At 39.9% G+C, this 15,077-nt stretch overlaps 1 protein-coding gene across 1 annotated transcript; it reads left to right on the top strand.

The window, feature by feature from the left end:
- The first annotated feature begins 9,457 nt into the window (after positions 1–9,457).
- Positions 9,458–14,296, top strand: LOC140939529 (uncharacterized). The gene is made up of 3 exons (XM_073388851.1): positions 9,458–9,695; positions 11,613–11,891; positions 13,138–14,296. Exons 1-3 carry the CDS (start codon positions 9,540–9,542, stop codon positions 13,501–13,503), a joined length of 801 nt encoding a protein of 266 aa, XP_073244952.1. The 5' UTR covers positions 9,458–9,539; the 3' UTR covers positions 13,504–14,296.
- Positions 14,297–15,077: the final 781 nt, after the last annotated feature.

Here is a 15,077-nt window from a genome sequence, read left to right as displayed (position 1 = left end):
ATAAATCAAAGTGACACTTCCACCAAAATAAATAAATAAATAATATTGCTTTACAGATATTTGACAGTTTTGACCACTGGAAAAGGTTTTGATAATCACACTTTAGGATTCTATCACGGACTCCAAAGTTAGACCAAAACTACAGCTGTATCAATTAAAAAAACAAAAAACAAAGTCTCGATCTTAGTTTTAGTATAGTTAGTGCAAAATCAATTCTATTTAGTTTAAAGTTCCATCTGAATGTTCACAATTCAAGTTAAAACTAGCCAGTTGTTAGTACAGCCGCTCCCTTCCATCATACGCGATTAGCAACCCGGTGAATCACAGACGCCCACGGTTCTCCGACTATAGACGGGCTAAGTCAAAAGAAACTGTTACAATCTATAATAATCAACCAACTAAATGGAGAGCACATTTTTTTTTCACAGAGTGGGCCACCTTTTTCATCTAAAACTGAATAAATTTTCTACGTTGTGAAGAAAATTGAATTTTTAAAAACATTGACGCTTCCACATGTAAATCAGTGTTAAACCAGATTAATCTATGAGGTATTTTGACAATTTTCACGGCTTGAAAGAGTTTAAGTTATATCTGGAGTATTTTACAGCATGTTTGCGTTTATAATATGCATATTATTCTTGTCATTTAAGAAAGACATATCTTTTGCTTGATATCTCCGCTGGAAAATTGCCTAATATATGTATATTCTCTTGCTGAGTGTTGCCAGTATGTTTATGCGCTCTTGACTAAGCGACGGAGCAATATCACTCTGGTTATTAGGCGTGTTCTTCTTTTAACGCTGTAAAGGAATAAGGCTAATATTCAGCGATCTTGACCGAACTGGCTTGATCTACTATACAAAGGGCAAAGCAAATGATCCTCAGCGGGCTTGATAGGCCTGCCTTGCCTAATTAAGTTGGGTTAACCAGAGATCAGGCCCAATTTGAGCGGTTCTCATACATTCTTCTCTGACGGCTACCCGTTTCGCCTTGCCCGCCGGAATGTTATTACAAAGCGAAACGAAAATTGAGCCTGATCTCAGGTTAAAGTTGGGTAGCCAATCAGTACGTAGCTCGCAGGATTCGCTTCACCCTGTCACTCATAAGAGGGTGTGAATGGGGGTTAACCGACTAGCGACAAAAGGCGAAAAATATTACTGACTACCGACAAAACGAGCAAAAAATTACCGACTACCGATAGGAAAAATATTAATCGACTGCCGACATGGGCTGACATTATCAATATTTGTTTTCAGAAAAAAGAGCATTTTCGTTTTTTTCTAGCCGTTAGGAAGCAATCTCTTTAAATTCATGACTCATCAGATGGTCAGAAAGAACTTCCTCTTTTGTTGATATGGGTACATTACTACAACCAATATCATAATCACAGAGGCCACACCTTAAAGATGCTACCGACTTTATAAATGTTATTGAAAAGACAAAGGTGAAATAACTGAACACTTCTTGTTTCGGTCCGAGAAACGCTTAGATTAATCCTCAAATTAAATTCTTTCCAGTTTAATGGTAAGCACTATCAGTAAAAACCCACGGCACCACGATGAGCACAAACAGCAGTTTCCTTTCCAACATTTTCATGGCCACATATATTGAAACACAAAGTTTAAGTAAAACCGTCTTTAAACCAACTGTTTGAAAACGCTCCATAGATGATATTTTTTCCCTATGGGACATAAGTAAACCAGGCATAGTAGATTTCTTCAAATTCACGGGACAAGTAAACTTACTTCACCCTACTGCTCTACTGGCTATGAAATTTACGACCGAAATATCTGACACTGAGACAATCGTTTTAGACCCGGTTGGATACCAAGGCACAACATTCAACGAAAAATGAGAAAAAGCTATATCATTGGCGTAAAGGCACATTTTAAAAGGAAACCTTCCAGTATATACATTTTCACCTCTTATCACTCACCAATTGTTAAAATGGATTTGACAAACAAGAAGCCTTGAGAATCCTACGAACAAACTCCTCTAATGAAGTATTTCAGATTTCAAAAAGCGGTTAATGGACAGAGGCTGGCCACACAATTTTGAAAGAAAAATTGCTATTAGAAGTAAAACTCACAGAAGGAAAGCAGCGCTCCTGAAACAAAACGACAAGTAAGAAAAAGAAATATTGCCTTTCGTGACACAATACAAGCCCTTAGTGTCTATTATAAAAGAAGCGTTAATGAAAAAGTGTAATCTCATACAAAACCAACCACTACCTTGCCAAAGTTTTAAAGAACCACTTAACCCTCGGACGAACACGCAAAATCGTACCCCCCCCCCCCCCCCCCCCACCATGGTACAAGAGGAGGGTAGATGGAACCCCTCAGTGGCGGATCCAGACTTTCAGATAGGGGGGGAGGGGGGGGTGGCGGTCATCCAGACCCTGAGATAAGGAGGGGGGCCCAGTCACCAAAAAATTTTTTTTCGGCTCTTCGGGCCTCATTTTGATCGAAAAATTAGGGGGGCCCGGGCCCCTCGGGCCCCTCCCCTGGATCCGCTACTGCCCCTCCCCAGAGTTTTTGATATGTTGCAGTATTTCGAAGCGATTTTGCCTTCACTGAAAAGCCTTTGATCTTCTTAACAAGATGAGTTATATTTTATGAATGGTGGCCCTGCTGGAGACCTGTGACGTCACCGACAATGGTCGCCATCTTGGATTTTACCAAGAATTAGAAATCAGGTTAAAACAGCGAGAAATGGTAATTGCTTGACATGAATAATAACACATAAATAAGCACTTTGCATGATTTTAGCCACAAGATTTACTTTTAATATTAGTGTTGAAATAAGTTGGAAAAAACATACATTACCACCTGCTACGTATTACGTCATACCTCGTAACCATAGAAACTGATCATCACTGAACTTGTCTCAAAATGTGTGCGAGGGATAAACGACCATCTACTGAAAACGTCAGGTGCTGATGTTTTATCTTCTTGGAAAAATCCCAGAAAAACGTAAGGGGGTTGGCATCCACCCCCCTCCACCCCTCGTACGTCCGAGTGTTAAAGTGTTATTTCTTTGAGAAAGGAAAATATGGCAAAGGACATGCCTGTTAGAGCCAAAACGTTAAAGGTATAGATGTGCAGCCTGTCACCCCTTGCAGTTTTCCCCTAAGAATAATTTAAGTATCCAAAAGGCTGGAGTCCATTAATTAATTAATTACTTTTTATTGTGCCCTGTAGTCGACAAGGACACCAAGTTCGTATTTACAATAAAAGGTTTGGTGATTTTATCAGTACTCATGATATTCATTTGGCAAACAATGGTGAAATAAACGATCATGTTGCATAAACAAACAAGAGTTAATGAAGTTTAAGTGCAATCAAATGATGCATTCTTACAAGTTTTACTCTTTCCTTAGGGATCAGTCTTGAAACTGGGTGAAATACATGAAAAATATTAATAATTAACAAGCGTTTTTACTTATTAACTGAGATTTTCCAACAACCGACAAAAATCAGAAAAGTTTAACCGACTACCGACAAAGTAACTGAATTTTAACCGACAACCGACAAGTTGACCCCCCCATTCAGACCCTCTCATAAGTACCGGAGCAAGCGATACAATAAAAAAAGAAAAAAAACAGTAACTGGCTCCTGACACTGACAAAGGGGGAAGGAGTCTAACAAATATGATGACTTTTATACTTTGGTATAAGTCGACTACAAAGAGAGTTGCATGGTAATTGCTCAATTAAGAAATCGTGTATAAATGTCTCAAGATCACTATTTTTAACTGCGAGTTACATGAGAAAATGACGTTTAAATGCTGAAATACACGAAACGTTGTTTTTCATTAACATTATATCCATGCGATAAGTGACGTTTCAAAACTTAAACTTTCTGTTTTTGTATTTAAAGTCCTAAACTATTTTCCTCGTCCTACTGCATTTCTCAAGATTTAAACACTGTTAAAGAAAACCGCTTAATACTATCTGTCTTTAAAGAGACCATTGCACATTAAGCCTGCGAATACAACCGCTCTTCATTGCTCCCTGCCTCGCAATCAACCTGCCACCTTCTTTAAAATGTTCTTTGGTTATAATCATAAACCTTCCTGTTCTTTCAATAAACAAAACTGAAATGTCATGAACATGATGACGTTACCTGGAACTGACAAGAGAGAGAAGAAAATTTTAAAACCGTTGCTTAGAGTTAAATAAGAAAAATGACATTTACGTGCTAAAATACAATATAATGTTTTTATCAACATATATTTATGGGATTAGTCACGTTTATTTCAAAAGATAGACTTACTTTTCTTACACTAAGCCAAATTTTGTGTCACTGCATCTGTATTTAAAGTCCCAGAGGCTGTTCGGGTGGTCCAACTGGGTTTCCCTGCAAGATTTAAACAGTGACCGCGAGTAAAAGAAAGGCACAAGCCGGCCAATCTGTCACATAAACGGACTGGTGAGGTATGTAGAAGCCTTATTTTAACCCGTTTTATTTATAACAAAAGCGGTGCTTTGTGGTGAACGGAGAGGTTTACAATAAGTCACTGAGGAAGTCAACGAGGAAAATAAAGTAATTCAGTTTTCGATTTTTTCAGTTTAGGTACCACCATTTCAGAAAGGCTCAAACACCCAATAGTTTGTTTAACAGCTTCCTTTCAGTGATACTTTTCTATGCTTAGAACATGTTTGATCCTATTTCATCAAAGAGGACGGATTCTCCCGCGGGAATCCACATGCTTTATTGCTTTAAGTTGGCTAGACTGGATATTTACCACGTCGGCAATAACAAAGACATCGGAACTGACCAGTTACCACAGCCCTACTATAAAAAGGTGAAAATTTGTTGTGATCTTTGTTTCATTGACATGTGAGTTGTCATGTACCTCGCTTAGTTGCCTCGATTATGGCAAAGTTTGAACAAATGCTATGAAAGCATTTTGGAAACATTTTGAACGAAATTTTAAGTGTCATAAAAACAGTGGATAAACATGCTATCGACTTCATTGGCTAATATGTAATGGAAACAATGATGAGATCTGGAAATGCAGTTTCATCTCATCGTGGTTTGATTTCATTTGAAACAGTGTACGAAAAAAGAGGAGGATTAATTTGCTTCGGCTGATTGCGAGAAAGAGAAATTTGATTGGCGTGCGTTCAGCTGCTTTTATTTACCATTCTTGTATGTAATTTGGTCCACGCCTACAAATTTCACAATAATTTAAGAACCACTTGATATTAAAAAAAAAAATGGAAATAATTAAGAATCCCGAGATTAGATATCAGTTTATATTGCTTCCAAGTTTCAAGATAATTAAAATCAAGGAAGGCCATTAAATGGGCTTCAAATGTCATATTTTCCCCCAGATGTTGTGTTCACAAGTGAGCTCCCTGTTAGATCATCAAAATACTTGTAATTTGATCAAATATGAAGAAATGTAAAAAAAAATAACACACAAACTGCGGTTACAAACATCAGAAATAACAAAAGCATTGTATAACTGACTTTTATAATACAGTCAACTCTCTCGTAAGCGACCACCCTTGGTGCTCGACAAAGTGGTCGCTTACGGGAGGTGGGCGTCTATGGGAAAAATCCAGAAAAAAAACTCAAACTGAAATGGTTAACGTAATTACATAAAGTTATAATCTTACAAGCAAAATGAGGCAAAAAGAGAACTGCTTCAGTTCCGTTCCAGCGTGCAGTTCCTTATCCTCCTTAGCCTGCGTAGCTGGCGGTATTGTGTGGGTGCGAGATTTTAAAAAGTTTTGGCGACGGAGCCGTGTTCCAAAACAAGGGAGTAGGGACGAAGCGGTTGAAATACCGCCTGCCAGATATTAGGTATTTTGGTATAGTCCGCACACCAGTGTGAGGGGAAACGGATTGGTCGAGGGCCATACATATGTCAATCATGTTAGATGAGCCTTCGCATATATTTCCCAATTTAGGGAGCAGATGGCAAACTGGAAAAGACGTACATGTAAAGTGATTGTGATTTCCGCTTTAAAAAGAGCATAATTGATGACCAAATTGCCGAAATGGCGTTTTTTAAACTTCACAGCGCTGGAATTGTCTTTATTTAGCCGTAAGAAACAAAGGTCAAAGAAAATTAAAACACTATACAACTGCATCTGAGATCAAATCCTATCAGGAACACCTACAGAAGAATAAACCGCCGGAAATGGTTACTCAGTATGCATGTAACAAACCAGCTTCATGACCTTTTAATGTTAAGCCTGGTGTTGCAAAAAAAGATTTACTCAGTCAAAGTTTAGAATGATACATGCACTGTGTAGTGCTAGTAACCTTCGCGCAAGAGCCGAGAAAATAAAAAAACCCTCTGTTCAAGCAAACTCACAAGGTCACGTTTCACATTATCACTAGCTTAGGAGTCGTGTTTAGCCTGTCAACGCTTATTTCTAAACTGTCTCGCGCGAAAATAATCGGAAGTTTCAAATTGCAGGTTTCTCTTTGACTGGCCGATTTAATTGCGATCAGCTAAGGTGACAAAAGTGGGCGCATTCGAAAAATCATGGTTCTCTGGCAGGCGGTATTTCTCGCGGCTTCGCCGCTCGTGACGGCTCCGCCGTCCAATCTCACTCGACTATATTACAACGGCTCCGCCGCCAAATCTCACTCGACTACTACCCAATACCGCCAGCTACGCAGGCTATGTTAAACGTATCATAGTATTTAAACGGTAGATATAGGCATATTTTTATCCCCTAAAAATTTTTCATCTGTTCGGATTTCCAAGCTGAAAGTCTAGTGATCCGAAAATTATAGGGATCAAAACTTACCTTTTCGAAAATTTCAGCCAGAAAAGAGGCTCCGGAAAATTCTAGGTGACCTTTTGAGGGTAAAAATCCGTTAAAAATGGGCAATTATACCATTTTTTAGATGTTCGAAAATCCTAGGAGAGGCAGGCAAGCAAGAAATTTTACAACAAATGTTTCGAAAATTTTAGATCTCAAATCGTCTTCCGAACAGATATTCTTCCGAAAATTGTCGTTGGGTGCCCCTGAAGATTTGTTTGCGAGTTTTTTTCTTTTGTTGTAGAGCCGACTGTCATTTTTTTTTATCGTATTTTTACCCTTTGGCTTGTGTCCCTTTATCTCTCTGCTGACCCCTTTTAGCTTGTGCCAATTCTGCAGAAGTTGCGCACAGGTCATTTTGCGTAAAATTTACTGATCTTATAAGCAAACTTAATATCCTCGAAAAATCAACTGCCAATATTCTACGTACAGATTTATAATTATTTGGTCTCTTTTTAAAGCTAAGGAAGTCTAAAAATAAAAAGATAAATGGTGCGCCGATGAAGCCTTCCAAATTTTTTGCTTCAAATACACAAGGCGTTATCATTTTTTCTTAGCGGCAGGAATTAAAATATCCCAGCGGGCAAATGCGACAGCTATACTCGTCACTGATGCAAATAAATCCATCCGACGATTGGCTGAAGACGGGATGAGCAGGGGACTCACAAACACGCACACGGCTCGTGGATTCTGTTTTATATCACGTGTTCGTTAGTAAACAATGCATTCTCTGTTCTGCGTTACGTCATAAAGGTTACCTTACACTACCTTACGTTACATTGATTCGGGATTCATTCATTTTACTGGGCTGGTGCCTCGCAGCCTCGCGTCTTGTCGCGTCGAGGCTGCTCGTTGGCAATTATGTTCAAAGAAGATTCTCAAATATTAAAGGTTGTCTTCAAAATGTCAATAAGAATTCAATTTGTTACAACAACTGGTCACACTTTTCCTACTAAAAACTGCTGTTCCTTTTTTTAAAAGCAAAATTATGTTCACCGAACAGACTTGTGACACGTGAGTGCGTGAGTGCAGGCAATATGTTGTTTCCGTGAAGTTTCTAGGCCTCAGAAGAGGCCTTATTAGAATTCACCATAAATTATAATATATTATATCTTTTTCTTTTCTAGATAAACACCTGAAAATATGACACGGTTTCAAGAGTTGCTGCTAAATGTATCATTATTTCTTAGTATGGTGACGTTAATAAAGGCAAGAATTACAGTCTATAAATGTCAAGATTCATCACCGAAGGCCTCTTGTAGACAAGAGTGCTATGAAGACTGCAAAATGTCGTGCGGACAAGCCGATCCCCAACTTAAGTCATGTGAACAAAAATGCCTAGATAATGGGCAGTGCGATTTGAAATGCGTGACCGAGGAGACGTGTCATCAGGACTGTGAATCGCTGCTAGCTTGTGGATCAGTATTTTGCAAAACAGCCAAATGCACTCAACACTGTGATGAAGGAATGTGCAACATGAGTTGTAGAGCGACTTCTCGCTGTAAACAGCGGTGTAATGCAGGATCGTGTCACCTTAAATGTGCCAAAACTAGTGAGAGATGTGAACAGGTGAGTATGGGAGCACTTTAGTATAAAATAGTTAGAAAATTTGTCTTTTAAAAGAAGATGACGCCTCATTTTTTTTTCGCCAGGGCTATTGGGTTTTTGTTAAAACATCGTTTTGTTGACCACGTGATCAAAAGAAACAGGACATGAGGTGTAAATGAGTCAATGAGCCATGAGTCACCCAGTCCTAACCTGACCCAGTAACCCTAACCTCAAACCATAACCCCAGCTTACCTAATAACTCGACTCACAAGCGGCATTGACTCCTAAGAGTCACAAAACAAGCTGTTTTCACAAAAGAAACGTCAGGCTCTGGATAATAAAGTGAATTTTTACTCAGACTTGTGCACAGCAGGTGTTGGGGAACGGAAACCGAGAAGTGGTTATTTCAACAACAGGCTAGGACAGAACACAAAAAGGGCTCTAAGTCATTGATTTGGATTAGACAAAAATTATAGCAGGTGACACACTCGAACACCAAGCCAAGGTTTAAGCGGCGGTCGGACAAGTATCTTACGCATGCGCACTTCCATATCGACAAAGCTGAGGAGTGTTTCTGATGAGTGTTTGCTTATGTTGGCAAATTTAGAGACAGAGAGGTAAAGTGTACTTTTTTTCCTATTCTCCTACTGTTGCCATTTATACCAGCTAGGAGCCCATTATCTGACCTGCGACAGGAGCGCAGAGACGGGACGGACAAGGACGATCCCTAATCCGTTTTCTGGGTAGTTTCTTGGTGTTGGGAACGAGCTTAATCACCAATTAACGTATACACATTATTGAAAAGACACTGAACAGTACCTACACCACACCATAAAAGCAAACCAGCAATGGTTTCCGCAACATCAAGAAACATCACTTTTCTCCTACCTCATCTTCGATCCTCCTAATTACTTCCTTCTCCTCTTTTCCCTTCATCTCTCCTCTTTCTTTCCCACTTTACGAGAAACTATCATCTAACCTGTGACCGGAGTGCAGATACAGAAAGAGAAAATGTGCTCAAGAAATCTAGTCCCCTGCCTCCTTACTGTAACCTACCAACTCCCCCAACTCCTTCCTCTATTTATACTGCAATGACCCTATATTGTTTACCCAACGTTATATAGTCATGCTGGGAAGGCAGCTGCTCAACATTCTGCAGTGCTAAGCGTTCATGTGATCAAAACTGTGACGATGGCGAATGTCCAATGACATGTACCACAGACGATTGCATTCAGTCCTGTACAGGCGGAAAGTGCAGAATGAAATGCAGAACCAAGAACAGTTGTGAGCAGCGGTGTTCATCGCTCCACAGAATCTGTCCATTGGTTGAATGCCATAGTAAAGAAAAATCATGCGAACAGGTGAGCTTTACATTTCTTTTACAAATCAAACTTAAGGGTGGAAGATTAGTTTTATCCCCTTAACACCCTTCTCACCAGAAACAGAATATTCATTACCTGGGGGGCGGGCTACTCCTTATAATGGCTTATACGGGGAGGCTACGCCCGAAAATGGTATCTTTTTCAGGCTTCAGGTATATAAAAGGGTAGGGACTTTACTCGTTGAGGTATACGAAAGAGTAGGGAAATCTGTCATGCGGGTCTGTGAAAGGGCCCAAAGGGCTAACAGATGAATTTTATGGCTTTTTACTGTCGAGAAAACGTTCTATTTTTGTAATTGATTCTTATTTAAACGTCAGTGCATTTACAGCATTTAAAAGGGATGCACAGTTCTAGGCAACTTAAGGTATGTGAAAGGGGTACCATTTGTCAGTAGAAGGTATACGAAAGGGGTACCGTTTTCGTGAAAAATGGTATACACCTATTTCAATTAAGGTTGCTCCCGTGAACCATGTTTCATAGCCTTTAAGGGGAGCAGGGATGGCGCAGTGGTGGCAGCACCAATGTGGCCCGGGTTCGATTCCCGGACTCGACGTCTTATGTGGGTTGAGTTTGTTGTTGGTTCTCTTCTCTGCTCCGAGAGGTTTTTCTCCGGGTACTCCGGTTTTCCCCTCTCCGCAAAAACCAACATTTCTAAATTCCAATTCGATCCGGAATGCTCGAGCGTTTAATACATGAGCCCCTGGCTCGGGAGATTGGGCAACCACTCCTCACGCTATCGAGCTTAAATAAAATTAATTTAATTTTAATTTTTGCAGTACACTATGGTAAACCAATCTTGTAGCGGAAGTTTAGTCTTGTTCAAGTTCCTTGAAATAATGGAGACCATTTGTGAGAAGGTGTTCAAGACAGATTTCAAGTCAAATGGCTGCTAAAATTCTTAAGCATGAGCTAGCTGAAAAATTTCATTTTTAAAATCTCATGGTTAAAAATTAGAAGCCTCTTTTTTTAACAACATTAATTGAATAGGGTTTTACCGCCAGATTAAGCTGCGTTTTTGCATGGGTCAGCCTAAAATGCTGGTTATTTTAATAAAGCAAATCCATGCTATTCTTTCTTTTTTACTCAGTTTTAAAATAATTGCCTCAAAAATAGATAAACACGTAATGTTAGTTATTTATTGCTGTTCGACAAACGCCTTTAATTAGATTTTTTCAACTCCATCCAAAATTCCTTTGTGCACGAGTCAAACAAACTCGTTGAAAATTTGCAGCATTTGCATATTACCACAGAGGAAAACCTAACCTCAAATCACCGTCTTAAATCCAAAAGCCTAGGATTCAGTGTTTTGAAATATATTGTCTTAACGTTCTGCTGGCATAGCATAGAAGCGTTAGCAGCGTTTGCTTTCTAGGTTTCTATGCTCGTTGCGGGCACATAATTGACTAGACCTGTTACAATAATGCACCGTGGGCTATAAAACATGGATCATGCATCATTCTTCTCAGAAGCAACCTTAATTGAAATAGGTGTATAGAAGGGTAAGGGGTTGGACCTCGGGGCGGAGCCTCCCCGTATAAAAATTTGTTGAGTACCCCCCGGGATTAATTATTACTCCTAGGTTGAGGATGGTTGTTTACCATTTACATGGACAAACCGGTTGGTTCACGGTCTGGATAAATGGTAAGAAAAATTCAGGACTGGTAAATTTCACTCCGGAATCCCGTTTCAATTTGTACAAATCAGTTTCATTTTCCGAAAAAAGGCCCCTGAAGCCTGAACCTATTGTCAAAGATGGCTTTGATCGATCGAAGAAATGCAACACGAATTTCCGTTGGAAAATTCCGCTTCCGAAAACAAGTTTACCTTATCAAACGGTCCGTTGCTCCCGAAAATGTTTCCCTGAAACGACTTATATTTTTTGTATGTTATTCATAGCTGGACGGGGCCGAGAAGATGTTAATCCGCGCTAAAGAACGGGGCTACCAGTACTGCAACGGTGGAGGCTGCCATCAAAACTGTACATCAGAATTTAGATGTTATCAAAAATGCAAGGGGCGATGCCCTCAACATTGCACAACAGGTGAGAGATGTGAGCAGTGGTGCTCCATCGACGGAAAATGTCATCAGTCCTGCACCTCCAATTCCTGCGTACAACGCTGTGACAAGGGAAGAAACTGTAACATGACCTGCAAAGCCAGGGATCGTTGCGTACAGGTACTAAATAACAATAATTATAATAATGGTCTTTATTTCCACCAGATAAAGATACATATCCTATGTTACAACTGTCATGAATACCGTAATACATAATAAAATAAATAAACTAATCATAGAATCCTAACTATACTGTACTAAGATTGTGTTTAAATATTAATCTATTTACAAAGGCAGAAATGTTTTTTACGACGATTACAAGAACAGGCTTTCTTTGAAGGAATACATGGAACTAGCGGGTGATTGTCTATAGAGGTTACTTTCTCAAAAATGTTACAGTCCTTCTTCTTTAATAGATCCTTAATTGAAATGGGGTAAGAAATAAAACAGCGCTTAAGTAAACATATATCTAAATAAGTCTCGTGATTGGATTGTTCAGTTGCACAGACTACAGAAATGAGATGTTGTCTCAGGGGACTTAATTTGATTGGTTAAACCAGCGAAGGCAGACGTGCGCAGCGTCAGAACCTGAATTGGATCGATTTGAACGAAGGGCAATCTCAGGAACCTCGTTCCTTGGGCGGGCAGTGAATGAGGTTGGTATAGGTAATAGCATGATTTTTTGTGATATTTGGCATAAATACCACTAGTGATATTTCGAAATTGTTATACGTAATTTCACGAGCCTTTAGGCGAGTGAAATTTGAGACAATTTTGAAATATCACGAGTGGTATTTATGCCAAATATCACGTACAAATCATGCTATTATTTGTTTATACTACCACCCGCAAAAGGTTTGTAGTTTTCACATGTAGGTATTTCAAATTAAGCTGAAATACCACTGCTCTAAGCCAATCAAATTGCAGAAATTTCTCATGTAGTCGTATAAGGCGGAGAAATGGAATATTTGGATTGATCAGTGATCTTTACTTTATATTAACATCAACGGGATCATCCCTCGCTCGCTTCTGCTGTTTAAGCGAGCGAAGAGATTCCGACCGCAGTCCCGTAACCAGGGTCTAAATAGAGTTGAAAGAGTGAGAAAGCTTAAATAAAAAAAAAAGAAAAAGAGAAACGGAGAAGGGGCCGGGTTTCATTTTGCAATACGAGCTGGGGAATCGCGAGAAATAATCTGGAATCAGATCGAGAGAATGCCAATACTGGCAATGCTCTCATTCTGATTTTTAATTTTGACTTTAAAAATATTTTAGCCAACGAAAACGTAGAATTCGGATTTAATTCTCACAATTAAATTCTCTAACGGTTTTCGCTAATGTCGGAAACGTCTTAAACTTGATTTCACAGCAATGCTCTAGAGGAGGCTGTCATGGAGTTTGTGACTCTCGATCATGTCTGCAGCTCTGTGATGCCGGTAATTGCACCATGGAATGCAATGGAATACAATGCCAGCATAATTGCACGGGCGGAGGCTGTAATCTTACATGTCCTGATGGAGCATTGTGCAAACTACACTGTGGAGCTCATCAAAACTGTACTATCACAAGAAAAGTGAAGCCAAGAAAATTTGGCCACTTGACTGCGACAGTATTACGGACATCAGACGAACATGAAATCCATCTCAACAAAAGAACGACCAACAATGGCTGCAGCTTTGATCCCTGTAGGACTCTCTTTATGGTTGTCACGACCGTTATGTTTTTGTCCTCTTAGCTTGATTAATGCAGCAATCAGTAAATCGCGGAGTTGCAGATTTTGTTTAACGCATCTTTCAAAACAATCTGTGCGCGAAACTGTGGGTCAGCAACTTACTTTTCAATTTATTGGCTTTGTTCATGTTGTCTCCCACAGTCACGACTTGCAGGAAGTGTACAACACTCCAGTCTAAGACCTTTCCGACAAGATGGGCCAGTTCGAGTGGAAAATATTTTTTTGTCTCTCTCACTGAGACAAAAGTAAGAGCAAGTTTCACACGTGTGCCGTATACCAACCCGCGGCCTGGCCAGTACCTAACGCATGCGCACAGCCGTATCACCAAGGTCGTGGCAGCCATGAAAACCTGTTCACCCTTATTAGAGCTCAAGCGTTCAAAGGCCCTTTCCTGCCAAGGCAAGTACAAAGCACTCCTTTAAGTGCCAGTTCAACACAACACGTATGGGAGCTGTTGGCCGGAAACTGCACGACAGTTCTCCCACGGCATGCACTGGGAAGGCGGATCAGCATTATTGCCGATCTGTGCGCCAGTAAACCCAATAAGACAAACTGGCCAGGAGTTGGGTTGGTGTACTTGTGTCAACTGCTTTTAAGTTTGTCTTGTCTCTCACTGAATGTTTGCAGTAATGTGCAAGAAGACCTGCTTCATACAACAGCTCCTTCTTAGGCGCCTTAAAGTTTAGGTGTGTGGCACTGGTGCTTAGCACTCAAGCCTTTCGATGGGCCGTCTTTGGTGCCATGGGGTGGGGCCTACTGTGTTGCAGCTCATAAGGATATAGCCTCGTTTTTTAGGGCGTCGTAATGCGTGGCGAAGCCATAAGTGCCTCTGCGAAGGAAGCAGCAAAAGAATACTAAGCGGACATATGATACATATTCCATGATTCTTGAGACTGCAAGTATCGGGGAAATCAACTCCCACCCGTTATTGGCCTATTAGCATTAGCTTCTGGGAATGTTTCAGCGTGTGAGTGGGCTGCAGTACAATGTATTTAAAGACCACTAGACGCCCACAACATTTTTTTTCTTTTGTTTCCCAGGTTCACGTTGCTCACCCCCACGAAGAAAAATAATCTGTATTTCGTGTCTAGAACAGTCTGATGTCCAATTTACCTAATTCTGTAGAAGCTAAAGTTATAGTAATTTATTATCTTTAGGATTTAGAATATTGATTTTCTAATATCATATCAAGTGCGTTCTATGTTCCAGTGTACACTTATTTCTACAAATTATTATTCTTATATTCAAAACATGTAAATAGCAAAATTAGGTCTTCCAGTGCAACGTGCTTTTGATCACATGTAAAATAAGCACTGTCGAAATAATATACAGTCGAACCTCTCCTTACGGAAACCTCCATAATACGAACACCTCTCTTTTACGGACAGTTCGTTTGGTCCCAGAAATGCCAAAAATCCTACTTCCCTACCTCTATAATACGGACACCTCTGTAAAGCGGACACTTGGTTCTGTCCCTTTGGTGTCCGTATTAAAGAGGTTTGACTGTATTGTCATTACTGTTACTCGTGTATAGGGAGAGGAAGGCAGATAAAGTGTCGGTAAACAGTTAAAAAGGT

This window comes from Porites lutea, chromosome 1 (genome assembly GCF_958299795.1).
Source record: "Porites lutea chromosome 1, jaPorLute2.1, whole genome shotgun sequence".
Lineage (NCBI taxonomy): Eukaryota > Metazoa > Cnidaria > Anthozoa > Scleractinia > Poritidae > Porites > Porites lutea.
Note: the sequence above shows the minus strand (reverse complement) of the source record. Positions and strands in the feature narration are given on the sequence as shown.